Source organism: Pseudopodoces humilis, chromosome 27, assembly GCF_049639895.1.
Source record: "Pseudopodoces humilis isolate 2021_Gansu_Grassland_sample_001 chromosome 27, ASM4963989v1, whole genome shotgun sequence".
NCBI lineage: Eukaryota > Metazoa > Chordata > Aves > Passeriformes > Paridae > Pseudopodoces > Pseudopodoces humilis.
In genome coordinates, this window is record NC_142226.1 from 668437 (window position 1) to 692005 (window position 23569).

A 23569-nucleotide genomic window follows, 5' to 3' on the forward strand; every position below is an offset into this window, starting at 1 on the left:
GGCACCGCACTCGTGCCATTCGTTCTGCTCGAGTTTTAGTTCAAAACTGAATTTGAGCTTGGGATTTCCATATTTCCAATAAACACCCCCTGACTGCATTTAATGTCTCGCTATAAATTTCACCCTGCAGTGAGCCCAAGCGTTAAAATCAAAATGCAGCAGCAGTCCCTGAGGCACTGCCATGGAAATGACCCAGAAAAATGGGAAGGGGAAAAAGGAAATCAGGAATCTCAGGACGTTCCCAAACTTCCAGTGGAGGCAGGGTAAGGAAATCACCTCAGGTTGGACCAGGAGAGGTTTGAATGGGCATTAAGAAAAATTTCATCATGGAAAGGGTGGTCAGGAATTGGCACAGACTGCCCAGGGCAGTGATGGAGTCGAATTGGAACTGCTCAAAAAACGTGTGGGTTGGGCACTTTAGGATGTGGTTTAGTGGTGGCCATGGCTGGACATGAGGAGCTTAAAGGCTTTTTCCAACCTGAACAATGCCACGAATTACATACTGGATTTTTCTTTATTTTTTGTAGCCCTGGACCAGAAATTCTTCTCCAGGGGGATCTGGAGGGTGCCTGAGTTCCACAGGTGAGGCAGAATAAAAAGGCTGGGAAGGGAGCAGTGGTCAAACTCTGAGTTGTTTGCTGTTGGTTTTTATTTCATTCTAAACAAACCTGGGACTTGTAGTAAACACAGCTCTGCTGCCCTCCAGCCTCCAGAAAGCTCCAAGGTTTTACAAAATGCTCCAAAACTTCTGCCTATTTCTGGCTCCCTTTGATGTTCCAGGTGAGTGTTCCAAGCTGGATTCCCACTCCACTTTTCACCCCGCAGAGAAATGAAGACAAAAGCTCCAATTCTTGGGTTTTACCCCCCTAATGTTTTTATTTTGAGGTTTGAGGGTTGGAGGGACCCCCTCCCAACCTCCTGCATCCCCATTTCCCACCCTGGCAACACGGAATTACAGCAGTGGGGGCACAGCAAAGCATCCAACAAATGATGCTGGGGAGGCAGGAGTGGCTTGGAAAATAACCCCTGCACCGAGTCAGGATCAAAGGAATTTCTGTTTATCCTTCCAGCTGCAAAGGGCTGGCAAATATCCCTGGGGCTGCTGCTGGAAATAGCAAAAGCTGTTTACGGCTGGGCCTTGTTTGTGTGTTTTATGGGTCACACTTATTTCACAGGGATCACTTTTTGTTTGTTTTTGTTTGCTCCCCGTGCCCACACCTTCCCCTGGGACCGAGCTGCCTCCTGGGCACGGTTCCTGCCTCTCCTGCTGACCTCTGCAGGGCTCTGCTCCTCCATCCACGCCTGGAATTCTCCTCCTGTGCAATTCCTGTCCCTGGGGTTGTTTCTGTGCTGGAAACGGCCGGGGTGGCTCCAGAGCTTTGGGCAATTTTGGGTGTCACTGTAGGAAAAAAGGTCTGAAGGTGTTGGAGAGCACCCAAGAAGGGACACGGAGATGGGGAGGGGTGTGAGGGGCAGCTGGGGACACTTGGAGTGTCCAGCTGGAGCTGAGAGCTCAGGGATCTGCAGCTCCTCCAGAGGGGCAGCTGCGACCCTGCTCTGGGACAGGGACAGGGACAGGGATGGGACAGGGATGGGACAGGGACAGGGATGGGACAGGGACAGGGACAGGGATGGGACAGGGACAGGGACAGGGATGGGACAGGGACAGGGACAGGGACAGGGATGGGACAGGGATGGGACAGGGACAGGGACAGGGATGGGACAAGGACAGGGATGGGACAGGGACAGGGATGGGACAGGGACAGGGACAGGGACAGGGACAGGGACAGGGACAGGGACAGGGATGGGACAGGGATGGGACAGGGACAGGGACAGGGACAGGGATGGGACAGGGACAGGGACAGGGACAGGGACAGGGACAGGGACAGGGATGGGACAGGGACAGGGACAGGGACAGGGACAGGGACAGGGACAGGGACAGGGACAGGGACAGGGATGGTACAGGGACAGGGACAGGGACAGGGATGGGACAGGGACAGGGACAGGGACAGGGACAGGGATGGGACAGGGACAGGGACAGGGACAGTGACAGGGACAGGGATGGGACAGGGACAGGGACAGGGATGGGACAGGGATGGGACAGGGATGGGACAGGGACAGGGATGGGACAGGGACAGGGACAGGGACAGGGACAGGGATGGGACAGGGACAGGGACAGGGACAGGGACAGGGACAGGGACACAGAAAGCTCTGCCCCAGGCAGGAGATGGGCTGGCTTGGTTAGAGCCAGGCTCAGTTAGTCCAGGTGTGACCCCACACTGAATCCAGCCCCAGCCCTGGGGTCACGTCCTGACCGTGTTTCAGCAACTGCAGCTCCATTAGCAAAGTCAATGACAGCAAGAGGCCCAGGGTCTGATTTACCCTGCTGCAGCCACTCAACAACCAGAAACATTCCCCATCATTAGTGGGGATTTAATTAGAGAGAGAACCTGAACCAGTGAGAGAGCTGGAGGAGGGCTTTTGACAGGATTTAGTTGGATCTCATTGGGGAACCCTCTTCTGGTTTGGAAACCAAGAGAATGGCCAGCATTTCACATCTGAGCAGCCCCAGTTAATGGGGTTTGGGTGGTGTGAAAAACGAGGTTCACATCATTTTTATAGAATTTAAAAGTTTAATAAAAAAAACAATTAGGAGATAAAAATAAAGTAAAGTACACAGATACAGCTGGGTGTCTCTGCATTCACCTCACTGACAAAGGATTGTCCCTTAAAAACAGAACCCTGCTCCATATCCATAAATTCTCACACATATTCACACATTCTTCTCAGGATCTTTGGGGTTCTTCTGTTCAGTTTTCTCTTGTCCCCTTCCCAATAGATCAATGCTCTTGGTGCCATCGAGATTTACATTCCCTGGTACCAGAAATGCAATAAATTCCTGCCCCAGAGTTCTGGTCACTGCTGTCTTCACCTGGATAAGAGAGTTTACAAAAGAAAAAAAGATCTCCAGCTATCTTTTTCAGTCTTTGGGTTACACAAACAAAAGTAGTTTTTATTTTAATGCTATGTCATAGCTTAACATACATGTATTATACCACTATTTCTTACAGAAATAAAGAAAACTATATTAATACAACAAAAATTTCCATTCTTATACACATAACATTCATTTTAATATTTGCGAAAAGCCACCAATATAAAATGTATCTATAACAGGTGGGTTGGATGTCCCAGAGCTGTCCCACACCATCCCAGGCTCTGGTGAGGAATATTCAGAGCAGGATGTTCTTTTCCAAAGGCCGAGGCCTCCTCCAGGCCTCTCTGAGCTTGGCTTGCTTGGAGCAGCCGAGGTGAGCAATGACCACAGCTCCAGCAGCCAGCCCTGCTCCTGTGGCCTGGGCAAGGGATGTGTGGAACGTTCAGCCACCAGTTCAATTCAGAATTCAAGATCATTTTTAATCTCTCCACAGAATAAAGCAGGAGGCTGGGCTGGGCCTTGCTGCAGTAATCTGTCCTGCAAGGTTTCCTGGTCGGATTTCGAGTTGCTCTCTTGCTCTTTGGTTAAACAATTGGCAGAGGTGGGGGCAGAAAATGAGAGGTTTGTGCTTTTTGGGGGTGATTTCTGAGCGTGTTTAAAAGCACTGGAGCTACTGAGATGTCATTTCCAGACTCCAGGTCTGCTGTGGAGCATCCTGGTGCCCAGAACAAGGAGATGGAGCACAGAAAAACGGAATTCTCTCCCCTCGATGGGAAAATCAGCTGGAAAATACACAACCAACCTCCTCCCCATTACAGAAAGGCACATCCAGTGAAAAGTGCAGGGGCAGCAGCACATTTCTCATTCATTCTCTGCAAATATTCCAGTGAAGTTTGCTGTTCAGTATTGCACCGAAGCCTGGGCTGTGCTGGTTTGGGGCTGTGATCCAAGCTCTGGATGAGGCTGGGATGGAGACTTTGCTAAAGACTGAGAAAACCCCTCTGTCTTCACACTGAGATGTTTGAAAAGAGCAGGAAATGATCCCGAAGGGGGAGCAGGTGTGGAATTCCAGGGACATCAGTGACATTTGCAGGGCCTGAGCTGTGCAGTCACTGCTGAACAGGCCACGGCTCCTTATCACTGCTGATAAGGCAGAGAGGCAGATTTTGAGAGGAAATTGAAATAGAAATATCAGCTTTTCCTTTGCAAGCAGCACAAGCACGAGAAAAGATCAGGTCAAGGTCAAAGCACCATTTTTTCTCGCTCATTTTTTTATAAATCAAATAATTTCTTCCTTCACTCAGCAATCAGACACCCTCAGAAACCAGACTCACAGTTTGGAAGCCATTAAGGTTTTTATTTTAATTGAAACTCGTCTTCCAAGTCCCACAAAAGCACAGAAAAACGCACCCACTCGAGTATGAAACTGCAGAGCAACGCTGGGCTGGATATTCTGGGTCACTGTCAATCATCACAAGCAGACAGGGGGAGAGCTGCAATTCCTGGGGGGGTTTTGGCTGATCCCTTTCCTGTAGGAATTCTGGCTGTCGGAGCTGCAGGGCTCGCTTATCCCAGAGAAAATTCCTTCCCTGCTCATCCCTTAATCCCACTTCCTAAAGGGCTGAGCCAGAGGAGAAAGATCCTGGTGGCACCGAGCGGAGCTGGCAGGGCTCAGCACCCTCAGCACCTTCCTCAGCACCCTCAGCATCCTCATCACCCTCAGCATCCTCAGCACCCTCAGCATCCTCAGCATCCTGAGCACCCTGAGCACCCTCATCACCCTCAGCATCCTCATCACCCTCAGCATCCTCAGCACCCTCAGCACCCTCAGCACCCTCAGCATCCTGAGCACCCTGAGCATCCTCAGCATCCTGAGCACCCTCAGCACCCTGAGCACCCTGAGCACCCTCAGCACCCTCAGCACCCTCAGCATCCTCCTCATCACCCTCATCACCCTCATCACCTTCAGCACCCTCAGCACCCTCAGCAGCCAAATCCCAGCTCCCAGGGATGGGAACCAGAGATGGGAAATGGAGATGCCAGAGCAGGACAAGACTCTGGCAGTTCCCTGGCAGGATCTGGAAGAAGCTGGGAACTGCTCTGGAGCAGGGACTGGGCTCTGCCAGGAGGGGAGAGGCACAGCAGCAGCCAGTGCCGCCTCTCCCCTGGGCTGGGCTCAGACGGACATGTAGGGAGGGAGGGAATCCTTGGAAGGCAATTCCAGGGCTTCTTCATAGGATGGCAGCACGGCCTGGAAGAGATGGAAGGTGATGGGAACACAGGGATTGGATGGATTTCATCCTGGAGGGTTCCTCTGCCTGCTTCAGGGCAGGGACAAAGGGCAGGAATCCAGCAGAGCTGGGGCAGCAGGGATTGGATCCACCTTGTGCCAGTGCCACCCCCATTCCCTGGACAAAAAATGGCCCAAGGCTCCTGAAGGTGCAGGATCCCAGCCTCATTCCCAAGGAAAGCTGAGGAATTTCAGAGAGGCACAGCTGGGGCACCACTGCAAATCTGGCTCAGCAGATTTGCCAAGATAAAAGCCAAGCCCCAGCATTCCCCATCCCTCAACATTTCCATCCCTCAGCATTCCCATCCCTCAGCATTCCCTGTCCCTCAGCATTCCCATCCCTCAGCATTCCCATCCCTCAGCATTCCCCATCCCTCAGCATTCCCATCCCTCAGCATTCCCATCCCTCAGCATTCCCATCCCTCAGCATTCCCATCCCTCAGCATTCCCATCCCTCAGCATTCCCCATCCCTCAACATTTCCATCCCTCAGCATTCCCATCCCTCAGCATTCCCTGTCCCTCAGCATTCCCATCCCTCAGCATTCCCTGTCCCTCAGCATTCCCATCCCTCAGCATTCCCATCCCTCAGCATTCCCATCCCTCAGCATTCCCCATCCCTCAGCATTCCCCATCCCTCAGCATTCCCCATCCCTCAGCATTCCCTGTCCCTCAGCATTCCCATCCCTCAGCATTCCCTGTCCCTCAGCATTCCCATCCCTCAGCATTCCCATCCCTCAGCATTCCCCATCCCTCAGCATTCCCATCCCTCAGCATTCCCTGTCCCTCAGCATTCCCATCCCTCAGCATTCCCTGTCCCTCAGCATTCCCATCCCTCAGCATTCCCATCCCTCAGCATTCCCATCCCTCAGCATTCCCCTTCCCTCATCATTTCCATCCCTCAGCATTCCCATCCCTCAGCATTCCCATCCCTCAGCATTCCCATCCCTCAGCATTCCCCATCCCTCAGCATTCCCTGTCCCTCAGCATTCCCTGTCCCTCAGCATTCCCATCCCTCAGCATTCCCATCCCTCAGCATTTCCATCCCTCAGCATTCCCATCCCTCCCTCTTTCCTTCCCATCCATCTTCACAACACTGAAAATTCAAAACTCTCAAAAAAGAAAGGTGAGGAAAAAGCTGATTTTAAACACTTTGAGCTATGGAATTCCATCTGGAATTCAATCCAAATTCCTGGATCAGGGATCACAGGGAATTCATTCCCATTTATCTGCCGTGCCTGAGTTTCACCTTCCTTGCACATCGGCTTTAAAGATTTTATGCAGAAGTAAAATTAAATGGATATATTGTAATTAAAAACTGATTATTAGCGCTTGCTACCGGGGATTTAAAGGGTTGGAAATTCTCTCTGAATCCAAAACAGCAGAGATAAGGATCACCAGTCTAAAGGATTCCTGTTCACGGAATAAATTCACTTTTCCTCACCTTTCCCACTGCTTTTGAGTCCATTTTCAGGAATAAATTCACTTTTATGCCCCTTTTCCACTCTTGTGGCTCCACTTTCAGGAGTAAATTCACTTTTCCTCACCTTTTCCACTGCCTGTGGCTCTGCCTTCACCTCCTCCCTCCTGCTGGCTTTGATGTACTTAAAGCAGCTCAGGACACACTTGAACATGTAGGCCTGGAAAAGAGGGAAGAGGGAAGGGAAAGGGAATTTTTCCCATGGCACTGCAGGGCAAAGAGGGAATTTCCACTTTTGCCACCAGCCTGGGATTTTCCTGCTCTTTTCTGTGGAGGGAGAAATTTGGGACCACGATCCCAGGGTCTTAAATGTGTGTTTCCATCCTTCCCTAGGAATGTGATGATTCCATGGATGCAGAACAGGACTGGGGTGGGCCTGGGATCAATAACCCAGTAAATATAAAGAGATTAAACAGCAAATCCATTAAAACACAACATTGAGGCTTCTGAGATCACAATATCCCCAGGTAGGAAAGGAACTCGTGGCTCTGATGTCATTTTTCGGATCAGGTGACAAAGTGGATGCCTCAGGAAAGCACCAGAGGCACCACAGAGCTTCTAGGACTGCCCCAAAAATCCCTTCATTCAGCAAAATCCCATTTTTGCACCTCCCTGACAGGACCTCCTGGCACCCCATGGATTTATCCATGCAATAAATGGGGCTTTTCTGAGGAAAAAGGATTTATTGAGGGGTTGTGGCCCAGGGAAATAAGCAGGGTCTGTGGGACTGGCCCTGTTAAATCAATATTTTCCCCGCTCCAAGCAGCACGGCAGAGTCGTGTGCCTGGTGTTTGTGTTGGCCTGGGAATGTGCTCAGGAACAGTTGGGATTTTCAGGGAGCACAGGGAGCCACAGATCCCGAACTCGGGCTGGGCAGCTGAGCATTCCCGGGACAATGAGGGCTGTTTGTGTTGACACGAAGCCAAGACAAAGAGAAAAAAAGGAATGAAATATCAGCTGAAAAAATCAATCTCGGCATTCCAGAGATCGGAGGTAAATCCAATCTTTGAGCATCTTTGGAGAATATTGCAAAACCCTTCCTTGCTTCCAACACCTCTTCATCCACAGAGCAAATCTGGAGCCATTGTAGAAACTGGGTGAAAAACCTCTGCTCATCCATGAAAAAAACCCAGTTAATCTAAAAAAATAAATAAAATTCACGCAGCAAAGGTCTACATTCCCTGACATGGCAGTGCCCAGGGCACCCCCTACTTCCAGAAAAATATGGTGGTGCCCATCTGGTCACGGGATTCCAAAGAAATATGGCGGTACCCATCTGGTCACGTGATTCTGGGAAAAAATGGCGGTGCACATGTGGTCACGTGATTCTGGGAAAATATGGCTGTGTGTGTACGGTCACGTGATTCTGGGAAAATATGGTGGTACCCATGTGATCAAGTGATTCAGGGAAAAAATGGCGGTGCCCACCTGGTCACGTGATTCTGGGAAAATATGGCGGTGCCCAAGGAATGTGCTCCCTGATTTTCGTTTTGAAATAAATAAAAATCACAAGGAATGTTTGATTCCCCACAATTACTTCTTGTTTATCCCTGCGGTGCTGAAGTTAGGATTCCAAAGTGAGACACAGATTATTGGAATATTTCCCCACCTGCAGTCCTGGCAGTGCCCAAGGCCAGGCTGGAGCACCCTGGGACAGTGGAAGTGGAACCCTAACCCTAACCCTAACCCTAACCCTAACCCTAACCCTAACCCTAACCCTAACCCTAACCCTAACCCTAACCCTAACCCTGGGACAGTGGAAGTGGAACCCTAACCCTAACCCTAACCCTAACCCTAACCCTAACCCTAACCCTAACCCTAACCCTAACCCTAACCCTAACCCTAACCCTAACCCTAACCCTAACCCTAACCCTAACCCTAACCCTAACCCTAACCTAACCCTAACCCTAACCCTAACCCAACCCTAACCCTAACCCTAACCTAACCTAAACCTAACCCTAACCCTAACCCTAACCCTAACCCTAACCCTAAACCTAACCCTAAACCTAACCCTAAACCTAACCCTAAACCTAACCCTAAACCTAACCCTAAACCTAACCCTAAACCTAACCCTAAACCTAACCCTAAACCTAACCCTAAACCTAAGCGTAAACCCTAAACCTAAACCCTAACCCTAACCCTAACCCTAACCCTAACCCTAACCCTAACCCAACCCTAACCCTAACCCCTAACCCTAACCTAACCCTAACCCCTAACCCTAACCTAACCCTAACCCTAACCCTAACCCAACCCTAACCCTAACCCCTAACCCTAACCCTAACCCTAACCCTAACCCCTAACCCTAACCCAACCCTAACCCTTAACCCTAACCCTAACCCAAACCCTAACCCTTAACCCTAAGCCTAAGCCTAAGCCTAAGCCTAAGCCTAAGCCTAAGCCTAACCCTAACCCTAACCCAAACCCTAACCCACATGTTCCTGCCAAGGCAGGGGTGAGATGAACCCAAAGGTGCCTCCAGCCCAAACCATCCCCTGGGTTTGGGATCACTGGTGGACACAGGGACCAGCGCGGGGAATTGTGTTAATTCTGGATGAAGCATCCGGAGTCACGGCTCCCACCGCGCCCAGGGGAGCCCAGGAGAGCAGAGCTGGGAGAGAATTCAAGCTGCATTTCCTGGGGGTGCCTCACTTCAGAGCCTTTTACCTTGAGGACGAGCACGGCCGCGAAGGCGATGGTGAAGGTGATCATCACTTTGGCGTATTCCTCTGCTGGCAGCGACTCCAGGACTGGCACAGAGCCCTGCGGGAAAAGGGAGAAGCTCTCAGCCCCAAAGCCTCCTTCCCTCTGCCAGGGGCACCCACAGAGGCTCAGGCAGAGCGAGGAACGAAGGATTTTCACTGGCAGCAGGATCACAAGGATATTGTTTTCTCCCTGCTGTTTCCACTCCTTGGCAAAGCCCTGCTTAAATGAGAACTTTTAAAATTTTAATTTCCGCTCCTGCCACCCGCCTGGGATTTTCCTGCTCTTTTCTCTGGAGGGAGAAACTTGGGCTCATGATCCCAGGGCCTTAAATCTGTGTCTCCATCCTTCTGTAGGAATGTGATGATTCCATCCATCCGTAACATCACCGGGGTGGGATTTATTAAACATGACTGTTTAATAAAGATGAAATTTGAGGCATTTTCCAGGCTGGCAGCTCCATCTGAATCACTTTGCTCTGCAATTTGCATCCATCAGATTCCTACAAGGAGAAACAGGGTGTGTTTTTAGGGAACACGGGAGCTGTCAGTCAGGAACAGCGCTGGGAGAACACGGAAAACCCTCTTGGCTGTCAAAGCGAGCGGTTCTGGGTGTTCCAGAGAGGTCAGAGAAGCTGCACAGCCGTGGAATGGGAATTTACAGGAGTTCCCAGTGTGGAAAATGAGCGGAGCTGGGTCCAGACCTACCCTGCTGTCCCAGGGCTTGAGGCTGAGGTAGGTGGGCACCTCCATGTAGGAGCTGCACAGGGTGAGGATGCTCAGGCAGAAATCCAGCAGCTGCAGCGCCAGCAGGGGAATCCTGGAGTGGCCCTGCTGAGGGGAACGAGAATTGGGTCACAATCACAGGATTGGGTCACTTCTGCTCATTATTCACCTTTTCCACAGAGCCTGTGGCTGGTTCACACAGTCTAAGCCACTGAATTCCCTTAAATTCACCCCAAACCTTCCCTTCAGCTGGCCCAAAGAGTGAGCAAACCGTCTGTGGGACCCTGTCCGAGCTCCACAGAAACCTCTGGCCAGAGCAGTGACAATCCCAGTTTATCTCACCCAGAGCCACCTCCCTCAAAGCCAGGAGAAAATCCACATTCCGAGACAGGGGGAGATAAATAATCCCAGCTGCCACTGGTTGCCTTCAGCCTCCAAGGATTGCATCCTGTCTCCAGCCTGGAGAAACCACCTCACATCTGGATTCAGGATCATCCCTAAAGTCTTTTCCAAACGAAAGGATTCAATGACAGACCAGAGCCCAGGACAGCAATCCTTTATCACAACCTTCCAGGATTCCAAAGGTCTTTTCCATCCTAAATTATTCCCTGGAGAACAGCCACAATCCTTTGCTCCAACCCAAAGGATTCCATGGAGAACCACCCTGAGGTAGCAATCCTTTGCTCCAACCTGAATTCCATGGATTCCATGGAGAACCACCCCGAGGCAGCGATACTTTTCTCCAACCTGAATTCCATGGATTCCATGGAGAACCACCCTGAGGTAACAATCCTTTTCTCCAACCTGAATTCCATGGATTCCATGATTCCATGGAGAACCACCCCATCCAGAGATCCTTTGCTCCAACCTGAATTCCATGGATTCCATGGAGAACCACCCTGAGGTAACAATCCTTTTCTCCAACCTGAATTCCATGGATTCCATGGAGAACCATCCTGAGGTAACAATCCTTTTCTCCAACCTGAATTCCATGGATTCCATGGAGAACCATCCTGAGGTAACAATCCTTTTCTCCAACCTGAATTCCATGGATTCCATGATTCCATGGAGAACCACCCCATCCAGAGATCCTCCATCCCACACATTCCCCACCTCTGGAAAGGCAGGAGCCCCGGGAGGAGGAGCTGTCACCCACCGTGTGGCCCAGGGAGGACACGGAGATGATGACGGGCACCTGGATGTAGGAGCTGAACATGGTCAGGAGGCTGAGGAGGAAATCAATGACTTGCAGAGCCAGGAAGGGGATCAGGAGCCGCTCCCTCTCCTGAGGAGGAGAAGCAGTGCCGGTTATTTTCATTCCAAGTGGGAAATGAGACCCGCTGGCAACGCCTGGAAGGACTTGGATGGTGCTCCAAGAATTAACACTTCCCTGGAATTTCTGACTTCAGTGATGACTGATCCAGAGAAAACAGAGCATCAATGCTGATTTTTTTCACCCCTTTGGAAAATTCCTGTGAATTCTCACTCTGTGACATTGGCACTTCCCATCAGAGCTGTCATCCTACTGTCCCTAAAACTCCTCTGCAGAGGGAGAACTGGGTTATTTGGGTGATATTTAATCCTTAGAACTCTGCCAGATTCCTGGGGTTTCCACCCCAAGGCCTGGGGATTCCTCCTCCTGAACCGGGAAATCAGTCCCTGGTGCAACAGGGCAGTGACACTTCTCTAACAGGACCTGACTTGCAACAGAGCACAGAAATGAGGCAAGAAAACCTTTCTAAATCATAAAATCTCATTCATTTAACACCAAACCTAGCCTGGATGCAAATGTTGCCCAGATTTGGTAAATCTGGGTGTTTGAAGCTTTTCACAAGAACCTGAGGCTTCAAACCAGTCCCTCTTTCCCTCTGAGTCCAGGAGACATTTTTATCTGCCTTTTTTCCTGTGGGATTCTGGGATTCTGGGATTTTTATTTGCCTTTTTTCCTGTGGGATTCTGGGATTTTTATTTGCCTTTTTTCCTGTGGGATTCTGTGATTCTGGGATTTTTATCTGCCTTTTCCCCCTGTTTGATTCTGGGATTTTTATCTGCCTTTTTTTTCCTGTGTGATTTTGGGGGTTTTCCTGCTTTTTTTTGACCATAATTCCAGTGAGCACCATCCAAACCCTGAGTGTCATTTGTGGGGAACGCACCTTGAGCACCCCGAGCAGGAGGTGCAGGCTGATGACAAACAACATGAGGATCAGCAGGAAACTGGTGGTGACATCAGCTGAAAAGGATAAAAATGATAAAAGGAATCACCACATCACCAAAAGCTGTCCCAACTCCATCACACCCCTAAGGGACGGTTCAGCCTGGCACAAAGAGTTGTGTCTGTGGAGGAATTAATGCCATGCAGCTGGAATTAACCCCTTATTTCCCTTTTTACACCCATTTTTCATCTCTCTTTGAAGTTCCTGGATCCACCAGCCCATGTGGGTTGTGAGCTCGAGGGAACCAAGGCCTGAAATGTTAAATATCCCAGGCTACAAAATGAAGCATTAAAAACCAACCCAGAGGGCTTTTGGCTCATAGCTCTGAGCTGGAAATTGTTTAGAGACTGAAAGGCAGGTAAAGGAACCAGCAGTGAAATGCTGAAGGATCTTCAGGATCCCTCAGAGAAGAGCAGGAATTTTAACCCCCCACCACTGCTGAGGGCAGGGAGGGTCAGGGGGGATCTCTCCCCCCAACGCTGCAGCTGTGGGATGCAAGGGACACCTCAAAACCACAGGATGAGGGGGTTTGGGGTGATTTTTGGCAGCTGCTTTGGGTGCAGGGGGTGGTGTTTTATATCCATGGAGTTCCTGCTCAGCCTTTGCCTGGATGCAATTTTCTCTGCTGGAATCACAACCTGCCCTGCTGCTGATTCACCTCTCCAGAGGCAAAACTCTGCTGCTTTTTTTTGGTTTTTATCTGCCTCTGCATAACCTTTCCCAGAGCCTTCTCCAGCTCCTTTCCTTCTGCTTCAGCCGAGTATAAAACAGCACTGGCCACTTTGGGCTCTTCAGTTCCTGAATGCCTCAAGAAAAGGTTTAATTCTGCTAGAAAAGATCCAAACTTTTACATTTTTCTGTCTTTTTTTTAAAGCAGCTGATCAGGAGCACAAAGGGCAGCTCTCTCCAAAGGCAGCCACTGCTGCTTTCCTTCTGCTCCCAGGGATGTGGGAAAGGCAGAATTCCAAGGCGGAACAACAGCCCCACCTTTGAGGAGCAGGGGAGTAGAACCAAGGCTGGGGTGTGGCGCCCAAAGAGCCAAAGATTAACAGGAAGCAGCCTAAACCCCAAACAGAGATTAACAAAGGAGCCAGACTCAGCCTTTGGGGGACCAGCCCTGAAGGAGCCAGTCCCAATCCCATTAAAAACCAGACTCCCAAAGCCTTTCCCCTAAAGGAGTCAACCCCAATCCCATAAAATCCAGACTCCCAAAGCCTTTTCCCTAAAGGAGTCAACCCCAATCCCATAAAAACCCAAACTCCCAAAGCCTTTTCCCTAAAGGAGCCAGTCCCAATCCCATAAAAATTAGACTGCCAAAGCCGTTTCCCTAAAGGAGTCAACCCCAATCCCATAAAAACCCAAACTCCCAAAGCCTTTTCCCTAAAGGAGCCAATCCCAATCCCATTAAAGCCCCAGCTCCCAAAACCTTTTCCCTAAAGGAGCCAATTCCATTAAGGCCCCAGCTCCCAAAGCCTTTTCCCTAAAGGAGTCAACCCCAATCCCATAAAAACCCAAACTCCCAAAGCCTTTCCCCTCACCCAGCATCAGCACTCAGGAGTTTTCCCAGAAAGGATTTCTCTCCTTATCCCGGGATTTTCCTGCCTCTCTCCCTCTCCATGGCTCCTGCTCCAGCTCTCTGGCAGGATCCCTAATTAATTGGGAAGTGGCCATTGCCAGCTAATTGCCCAGCTGGATTTTCCAAGCAGAACCTGGATCAAAACCCCCCAAAGCAAACAACAAAGAAACAAAACCCCCACAAACACAAAGGGATGGAAAGAAAAGGAAAACCAAGGGAAAACAATTTCCCGCGAGCTGTTTGTTCCCAGGGAACAGGATCGTCCTCCCTGCTGGAACAGGGATGGGTTGGTGCCATGGGCAAAAAACCAAACAAACACAACCAAAAAAAACCCCAACCCACCCAAACAAAACAAAAACCCAAATAAATAAACAAAAACAAACAAAAACCCAAATAAACAAACAAAAAGCCAAATAAACAAAAAGCCAAATAAACAAACAAAAGCCCAAATAAATGAACAAAACCCCAAACAAACAAAAACCCAAATAAAAAACCAAAAAAGCCAGATAAACAAAAACCCAAATAAACAAAAACCCAAACAAAAACCCAAATAAACAAGCAAAAACCCAAATAAACAAACAAAAAACCCAAATAAACAAACCAAAACCCCAAATAAACAAACCAAAACCCCAAATAAACAAAGAACCCAAACAAAAACCCAAATAAACAAAGAACCCAACAAAACCACAAATAAACAAACAAAACCCCAACAAACAAAAAACCCAAATAAACAAAACCACCAAACCAACAAAAAAACAAACAAAATAAACAAAACCCAAACAAACAACCAAAACCCAAAACAAACAAATAAACCAACAAAAAACCCAACTCAAACCAGAAAGCAACTCTAAAAAAACCCCACAAAAGAGCAAAACAACAAAGCCAGAAAGACGAAGGAAACCCTTGAGGTCACACTTGCATCAAGTGCTTCAATTCCCATCAGAAATTGAAAGTAGGAACGTGTTTTAAAGGAAAGGATGGATGCTCCTGGTTTCCTTGTGCTGATCCCAGCCCTGACTCTGGAGCCTGCTGGGTTATTCCCTGCTGGGCCATTCCCTGCTGGATTATTCCTTGCTGGGTTATTCCCTGCTGGGTTATTCCCTGCTGGGCCATTCCCTGCTGGGTTATTCATTCCTTGCTGGGTCATTCCCTGCTGGGTTATTCATTCCTTGCTGGGTTATTCCCTGCTGGGTTATTCCTTGCTGGGTTATTCATTCCTTGCTGGGTTATTCCCTGCTGGGTTATTCCCGCTGGGTTATTCCCGCTGGGTTATTCCCTGCTGGGTTATTCCCTGCTGGGTTATTCCTTGCTGGGTTATTCCCTGCTAGGTTATTCATTCCCTGCTGGGTTATTCATTCCCTGCTGGGTCATTCCCTGCTGGGTTATTCCCGCTGGGTTATTCCTGCTGGGTTATTCCCTGCTGGGTTATTCCCTGCTGGGTTATTCCCTGCTGGGTTATTCATTCCCTGCTGGGTTATTCCCTGCTGGGTTATTCCCTGCTGGGTTATTCATTCCCTGCTGGGTTATTCCCTGCTGGGTTATTCCCGCTGGGTTATTCCCGCTGGGTCATTCCCTGCTGGGTCATTCCCTGCTGGGTTATTCCCTGCTGGGTTATTCCCTGCTGGGTTATTCCCTGCTGGGTTATTCCTTGCTGGGTCATTCCCTGCTGGATTATTCCTTGCTGGGTTATTCCCTGCTGGGTCATTCCCTGCTGGATTATTCCTTGCTGGGTTATTCCCTGCTGGGTTATTCCCTGCTGGGTTATTCCCTGCTGGGTTATTCCTTGCTGGGTCATTCCCTGCTGGGTTATTCCCTGCTGGGTTATTCCTTGCTGGGTCATTCCCTGCTGGGTTATTCCCTGCTGGGTTATTCCCTGCTGGGTTATTCATTCCCTGCTGGGTTATTCCCTGGTGGGTTATTCATTCCCTGCTGGGTTATTCCCTGCTGGGTTATTCCCTGCTGGGTTATTCCTTGCTGGGTCATTCCCTGCTGGGTTATTCCCTGCTAGGTTATTCATTCCCTGCTGGGTCATTCCCTGCTGGGTTTTTCCCCCTGGGTCATTCCCTGGGGTTTGCACCCTGCACTGGGGGCTGAGCAGAGCAGAGCAGCCAGGATATTTGGATATAACCCAGGGATATTTGGGAATTTTGCTCCATGAGAAACACGGGAACCATTGCACTGCCCCTTGCTCAGGTCCCTCTCAGCAGGACTCACCCAAATTCCAAATTCACAATTTTTTCTCACTGCTGATGCCCTTCCCCTTGGAACTGGGTGATTAAATCCCTTCCAATCCAGACACTCCATGATTCTGTTGGATGAACCAAACCTTGGAGCGCTGATGCCAAACAACCCTGGGGGATCCCAGTGGTGCCTCTTTCCTTGGGAAAACGTGAAGTCAGCTTTTCCAGCTTCACCAGGAAGCGCCTGTTCCTGGTCTGGTGCTTTTCCCTATTTCTGACTCCTGTCCTGGGGACTGGAGAGTTTGGAATGTGCAGGAATCCGTACTCAGTCTCCTTTTCCTCCACACACACACAGGGAATTTTCAGCCCAGGAACAGCCACTCTGGGACAGCAGGGAACAGCAATTCCTGGCTGGAATTGGAAGCCCTGCCAGGGGTTGTGGTTTGCTCTCCATGGGCAGGGAGGGGGCCTGGGTTCCTTTTTTGCTCCCAGAGTTATCTCAGCTTGTGGTTTTACACGGAAAATGACCCAAGGAAGGAAAACCCCCCCTTGCAGTTGTTTCCAAGCAGAACATCCTGGTTGGGCAAGGCCTGAGGGCTGCGGGGTTGGGTTTTAGATGGAACCCCACGAGACAGCGCCAGGCCTTTGTGAGGATCTGAGCTGGATCCTTCGGGAGGAATTCAATCCTTCAGGAGCTGTGAGCTATGGGACAGCTCGGCCTTGGCCTCTTCCAGCCACCAGTGCTCTGGAAAAATACACCAGGGGCTGGGAAAATCTGGGAATGGCGTCACGGGGGTCGGGAGGCAGGAGATCCATGGGAATGGCCCCATTGGAATGGCCCCATTGGAATGGCCCCATGGGAATGGCCCCATTGGAATGGATCCATGGGAATGGCCCCATGGGAATGGTTCCATTGGAATGGCTCCATGGGAATGGCCCCATTGGAATGGCCCCATTGGAATGGCCCCATTGGAATGGCTCCATGGGAATGGCTCCATGGGAATGGCTCCATGGGAATGGCCCCATGGGAATGGCCCCATTGGAATGGCCCCATGGGAATGGCCCCATGGGAATGGTTCCATTGGAATGTCCCCATTGGAATGGCTCCATGGGAATGGCCCCATTGGAATGGCCCCATGGGAATGGCCCCATGGGAATGGCCCCATTGGAATGGCCCCATGGGAATGGCCCCATGGGAATGGCCCCATTGGAATGGCTCCATGGGAATATCCCCATGGGAATGTCCCCATTGGAATGGCTCCATGGGAATGGCTCCATGGGAATGGCCCCATTGGAATGGCCCCATTGGAATGTCCCCATTGGAATGGCTCCATGGGAATGGCCCCATGGGAATGGCCCCATGGGAATGGTCCCACTGGAATGTCCCCATTGGAATGGATCCATGGGAATGGCTCCATTGGAATGGCTCCATGGGAATGGCTCCATGGGAATGTCCCCATTGGAATGGCTCCATGGGAATGTCCCCATTGGAATGGATCCATGGGAATGGCTCCATGGGAATGGCCCCATGGGAATGGCCCCATTGGAATGGCCCCATGGGAATATCCCCATGGGAATGGCCCCATTGGAATGTCCCCATGGGAATGGCCCCATTGGAATGGCTCCATGGGAATGGCTCCATGGGAATGGCCCCATGGGAATGGCCCCATTGGAATGGTCCCATGGGAATGGCCCCATGGGAATGGTCCCACTGGAATGTCCCCATTGGAATGGATCCATGGGAATGGCCCCATTGGAATGGTCCCATGGGAATGGCTCCATGGGAATGGCCCCATTGGAATGTCCCCATGGGAATGGCTCCATGGGAATGGCCCCATGGGAATGGCTCCATGGGAATGGCCCCCAGCCCACACGTCCATGGGATCAGTATGGGGTGGGATTTGTCCCTTCTCTCCATTGAGGAGTTCTCGGACACTTCAGTGTTTCCCTGGAAATGGAATTGGGAAGGAAGTCAGGAGCGTGTGTGAGGCTGGAATGATGCACAGCTGGGGAAAAAGAAGAGGAAGGGAAATCAGGATTGCCAGGGGAATCCACAGGAGGTTCCAGAGGGAGCTGGAGGACTCTGGGGCTCATCCTCTGAAATGAAAACCCAACACAGCCTTGGCCTAGAGCAAACCCCAAACAGAGCCTAAACTCCCTCCTGAGCTTATCACCCAGAACTCCAAATTCTTTGATGGAGAAGGCAGAGGGAGCAGTGCAGGACTGGGGGATCCCTGCCAGCATTCCCAGGACCCACCAATTCTGTAGGAATCCTTGTCCAGGTCTTTGCAGAAGCCCTTCCCGTTGGCCACCTCCAGGGAATACTCGATCAGCAGCAGGACGCTCATGACCTGGAGAACAAAGCAAAAAAACACAATTCAGGGGCCTTGGGCCAAATTCCCAGCAGTGAATTTACTTCCAGGGAATGATGGATGGATGAGTCTCCAAGTGAGCCAAACACAAAGGGTTCAAACCCCAGGAAATTCTGAGACAACAGTAATCAGTTTATTAATGTTTTGGATTTAACTGCCAGCAGAAGGAGGATGGAGAAGTGACAAAGTCAGTGAGTTTGTTTCAATGGTTTTTATCCTGGTTTTATGTTTTGGGATTGCCTTTTGCTCTGGAGTTGAGGGAAATGCAACACCAGTATTCCAAAGGGTTAAAACAAAACCACAAAAAAGATTAAAGATTTCCCTGTAGGTGTAGCTGTGCCACTCCATTGACAAAATCATCACTTTCCTTCTTTTATTATTTGAGGAAAACCTCCAAATGTTCTTTTTGCACATTGAACCAGAATGATTTCCCCCAAGTTTTCCAGCTGGACCATCAAACGCAGCCTGCAGGGTTCGTTCTGTCCTGACTTTAATGAGCTGGGAGATGGAGGGAGCTCCAGAGCTGTGGGCTCAGGCCTGGCCCAGCCAGGGATGGTGTGAGAAATCCATGTGTGAGCCCAGGTCAGGAGATCTCCAGGGAATCAGGGAATCACACAAAGGATGGAACTTGCTGGGTTTTTCCCTGTTTTCCACCCTGGGAAAGCTCTGCAGGAAGGGGTTTGCAGCCTGCACTGGGGGCTGAGCTGAGCAGTCTCCAACCCCTCCACAGGAATTTTTGGGAATAATGTTCCATGGGAACCATTGGCCATACTTGGAAGGGCTTTGCCCATGGGTTGGAAGGGATTGTAAAACTTTTCCCATCCCACACCAGCCATGGCAGGGACACCTCCACTGTCCCAGGGTCACCTCCCACTGTCCCCAGGGTCACCTCCCACTGTCCCAGGGTCACCCCCACTGTCCCCAGGGACACCCCCACTGTCCCAGGGACACCTCCCACTGTCCCAGGGTCACCTCCCACTGTCCCAGGGTCACCTCCCACTGTCCCAGGGTCACCCCCACTGTCCCAGGCTGCTCCAGCCCCAATGTCCAGCCTGGCCTTGGGCACTGCCAGGGATCCAGGGACAGCCACAGCTGCTCTGGCAATTCCATCCCTGTGTGTGCCCCCGTGTATCCCTGTTTGTCCCTGCCAGTCCCTGCCAGTCCCTGGCTGTCCCTGGCTGTCCCTGGGTGCAGGGAGGGTCCAAGCAGGGCCAGGCTCTGCTCCAGGCCCAGCAGTGACACCAGAGCAGGGGCTGAGCCCAGGAACTGCAGAACTGCCCTGAGCAGAGCCCGGAGAGGGGCTGGAGTCTCCTCCCTGGGATATTCCCGAGCCACACGGACACAGCCCCGTGCTCTGTGCCCTGGGCTGGCCCTGCTGGAGCAGGGGGTGGCACCAGTGACCCTCTGGGGTCCCTCTGGCTGCCCCACTTGGTGACCCTGAGCCCTGTGGCCCCGCAGTGATGCAGAAGCCGGGCCCCATCTGCCACCCACAGCAGCACCAACAACTCTTCCAGCAGAGCTGCACCAACAACTCTTCCAGCAGAGCTGCACCAACAACTCATCCAGCAGAGCTGCACCAACAACTCTTCCAGCAGAGCTGCACCAAGCCTTGGCTTCAGCCGCGGCCCTGGGCAGCAGCGCCGTGCTCGGGGCTGGGGTTTGCAAACCAGGGCTGCTGGAACAGCACAGAGCACGGGCTGGGCTGGGCACAGAGCGGTTCTGTGTCTTCAGAGGGATCCAGCCAGGGTGTGGGCAGCAGGGATGCCCAGCCAGGGGTGCTGAGCTGCTGGGAGGGAAGGCTGTTCCCCCAGGAAGGGGGAAGCGAGGCTGGGAGTGCCAGGAGCTGAGCACAGCCCCTGCCTCTGCCTCTGTGTCAGCTGCAGAACTCCTGGGAATAACATCAAACCAAATTCATTAACTTTCTGAGCCTGCAGCTCCCAGAAGAGCTGTGGCACCAAGAGCCAGCAGCCACCAAGCCACGCTGGGCTGCAGAGGGCCCCTGTCCCACCCTGTCCCTCTGAATTTGGAATTCTGTCTGGAGTCTGAAAGAGAAGGAAGGATGTGTCAGGTTTTCCCTGGGCCTGTCTGATACCAGCTCGTTCCAGAGTCACTCTGCTGTCTTCCCTTTTTTCCATGAAGTAAATGAACTTTGCAATTTGCTCGTGAGCTGGCAGGAAGAGGAGGAATATCCAGATCTCATTACACGAGGACACGACAAAGTTAACACGGGTTCAGCTTAATGGAACAGCATTTCAGCTCCCAGGGCAGCTCTGAACCCTGTCAAGGATGAAATTGCATCGATCCAAAGTGCCTTTACGGCTGCTGGTGCCCCTTGGGAGGGGAGGGATCTCTTAATGAAGACACATGGAGATCACACCTGACTGCAAGGTGCCTGAGAGGTTTTGTGTTCAAGCTCCCAAACAGGTTTTGCTGCCTTTATTTCTGCTGTTGGTCCAACCCCTCAATCGCCAGAGTGGGAAATACGGGCAGAAATTGCTTTTTCGGGTTTTCTTTAAAAGGAGGCCTGAGCAAAATGGATGAGCTGGGCCCTAAGCAGCAGCTCTGTTCTGAAAGAGGAGTGGGTGAGAGCAGGACAGCAAACCCAGACTCCCCCATCCCATCCAGCAGGTCCAGGGGCTGAAGTTCAGCATGAGGAAGCCTCTCTGATGTCTGTCACAGAAAAATGAGGCCCTGGTTTCCTCGCTGCTGTGGAAATGAGCCACAAAGGCCAGACCAAGTGCAGCCACACAAGATACGAACACGGCAGGAAGCCCCAGCCCAGCCTGAGAGGTTCAGGAGACTTTTAAGGCAAAAGTTGGTTCAAAACTTTCCATTTTGTGTAGAAAAAAGGAAGAAGCACTGAGCTGTGAGCGGGCAGAGACCTCCAGGCCTTTCCCTTGGCATGGAGAGCCAGGCCAGCAGCAGGACACCTCCCCAGCAGCTGGCTTTGGCACGCTGGAATGTGGAGCCTGCCTTATTCCTGCAGGGAATGCACATCCAGGGCATGGACCCTCTGCCCAGCATGCCCAGGATTTATTCCAGCTGTCTCTGAAGAGATCAGAGCGAGGCAGAGATGATTTATGGGAGGAGAAGGAGCTGCCACAGAGCCTGAGAGCTCTTTGATGTCACGGCTGGGGTTCACCCCTGGCACCTGCAGCAGGAATTTATCCTGATCCAAACCCCCAGCACTGATGGAGTGCTGGAGCCAAGGAATCTCCTCTTCCTCTCACTGCACCATCAGAAGGGAGGGAAGAGGCAGGGGGAGGATGTTTGGCACTGTGTGATATCTCTTCAAGAAGTGAGACAAGGCCCATCCAAAAATCATCCACTTTTCCAGGGTCAAAAGGGGTGGTACAGCTCCTGCTGCTCCAGGGAACAGGGGGGACCTTGGAATGTCCTCCCCGTGCCACAGCTGCCATTCCCACGGGATTTCTGCAGGCTGCAGGTCCCCAGCTCCCCCTGAGCTGTCCAAGGAACCTGTGAGAGCCCCGGTGTCGCCCTGAAACCCTGACTGTGCACAGGGATAATTTTAATAACCCAGCCAGGCAATAAACCACATCCTCAGCATGGCTGAAAGCACCTCGAGCTCCTCAGTGCAGCCAGGAGTGCAGCACAGAGGGGTTTCCAGGCTCTCCTGCTCTGCCATCCCTGCCCTGAACAGCTTCTCCAGCTGCCTGGGAGACGTGGCCTCGATCCCAATGGAAACCAAGAGGGACGTGGAGGAGGCAGCTCTGCCCATCACCCTCTGCTCATCCAGCTCCCAAATCCCTCCAGTGCCCCATTCCCACCCAGCAGCTTCGGGATACACTCGGCTAGGAGCAGAAAAACAGGAAGCTCAGTTTCCCTGAGCTCCAATTGGCAGGGCCAGGGGAAAAAATCATTCAAAACCCCTCCCAGTACAGCCAATTCCGCTTCTCCCTGTCCCCCACCACCTTTTGTTCATCCCTCTGAACTCACTGGGTTTTCCTCTTGGGAACAGAGAACATTCCAGTGTCAAGGAGCCCTGTGAACCACAACAACGCTCCTCCTGGAGAGGTTCCACCTCTGTTTCCTTCTCTCCCTGTCCCTGTCCCCTTCCAGGCCCAGCACTCACCATGTGGAAGATCCCCAGGGTCACCGTCGCTGTCTTGATGTTGAAGCAGCAGCATTTGGGGGGCTCAGGGGGGGTTTGGGGGGTCATTTTCGGGTCCCTCTGAGCCCTCCTGAGTTAATGAGGTCGAATTTGGAGCTGCCCCACGGAAAGCGAAGCGAGAGCAGCTCGGCTTCCTTCCTGCTCTCTGAATGTGTGAAGTCATCTGCAGAGTCACATGAGGCCTTTGGGTTTCTCAATCACAAAGAAAGCAAAAGTGGGGGGCTTGCTGAACACGTCCAGCTGGGAAATCAGAGCCCCAGCACTGCTCAGGTGTCCAGCACGGGGCTGTCAGGACAGGAGGATCAGGAGCAGGACGTGATCTTGACCCACAAAACTCCTCAGGAGCAAAAGCAGGGTCCAGGAATCTCACTTCAAACTCACCCTGCTGTTTTTGCAGCGAAGCATCCAAGTTCCTCCCTTTGGACCTGGCGTTCCCTGCCAGCAAAGGCACCGTTCCCTGGTTTCACACTTTTATAAGTCCGGTCCCTTTGCACATTGGGGTGAATCTCCCAATTTCCAGCTCCAGGTAATGAAATCATTTACCCCAAGTTTGCTCCCCCAACTCCCTTTTGTTTCCATCTCTCGAGCCTGAGGCAGTGAGGTGTCCTTGATTGCCAGAGGAATTGCTGGGTCTGACCCAAATGGGGGAGCAGCAGCTCACACTTGTTCATGGATTCCTCTGGGCTCTCTCCAGCAGCTCCACATCCTTAATTTTGGGGGCTGCAGGGCTGGGGCAGCTCTGCAGGTGGGGTCTCACCTGAGAGGGAAACACAGAGGCACAATCCCCCTTTAGCTCACAGGGATCAGCCCAGGGCTGGGGGGATCTCGGCTGGCTCATGTCCAGTTTCACCCACCACCACCCCCAAATCTCCCAGGGCTGCTCCATCTGCTTCTCCCCAGCCTGGATCCATCCCAGGAGTTTCTCCATCTCAGGGGCAGCACCAGACTCAGCCCTGTTAAACCCG

General features: G+C 51.6%; 1 protein-coding gene across 2 annotated transcripts; it reads right to left on the minus strand.

The window, feature by feature from the left end:
* Positions 1-4271: 4271 nt before the first annotated feature.
* LAPTM5 (lysosomal protein transmembrane 5) lies at positions 4272-22761 on the minus strand. Of its 2 annotated transcripts, none has more exons than XM_014258640.2 (8): positions 22566-22761; positions 18358-18451; positions 12285-12361; positions 11288-11416; positions 10114-10239; positions 9371-9466; positions 6774-6866; positions 4272-5189 (listed from the first exon to the last, which is right to left on the minus strand). In XM_014258640.2, exons 1-8 carry the CDS (start codon positions 22650-22652, stop codon positions 5115-5117), a joined length of 777 nt encoding a protein of 258 aa, XP_014114115.1. In that variant the 5' UTR covers positions 22653-22761; the 3' UTR covers positions 4272-5114. The 2 variants fall into 2 exon arrangements, with proteins under 2 accessions (XP_014114115.1, XP_005529917.1); XM_005529860.3 differs by having other exon boundaries at positions 10114-10236; positions 22566-22759.
* Between the last annotated feature and the right edge of the window lie 808 nt (positions 22762-23569).

What these genes read in the sequence shown, in the direction of transcription:
- LAPTM5 (XM_014258640.2), bottom strand. Translation starts at nt 22,652, where the DNA reads ATGACCCCCCAAACCCCCCCTGAGCCCCCCAAATGCTGCTGCTTCAAC. An exon ending in CCCTGGGGATCTTCCACATG is followed by an intron (nt 18,452 to 22,565) that starts GTGAGTGCTGGG and finishes TTTGTTCTCCAG; the next exon opens with GTCATGAGCGTCCTGCTGCT. An exon ending in TCCTGCTCGGGGTGCTCAAG is followed by an intron (nt 11,417 to 12,284) that starts GTGCGTTCCCCA and finishes TCTCCTCCTCAG; the next exon opens with GAGAGGGAGCGGCTCCTGAT.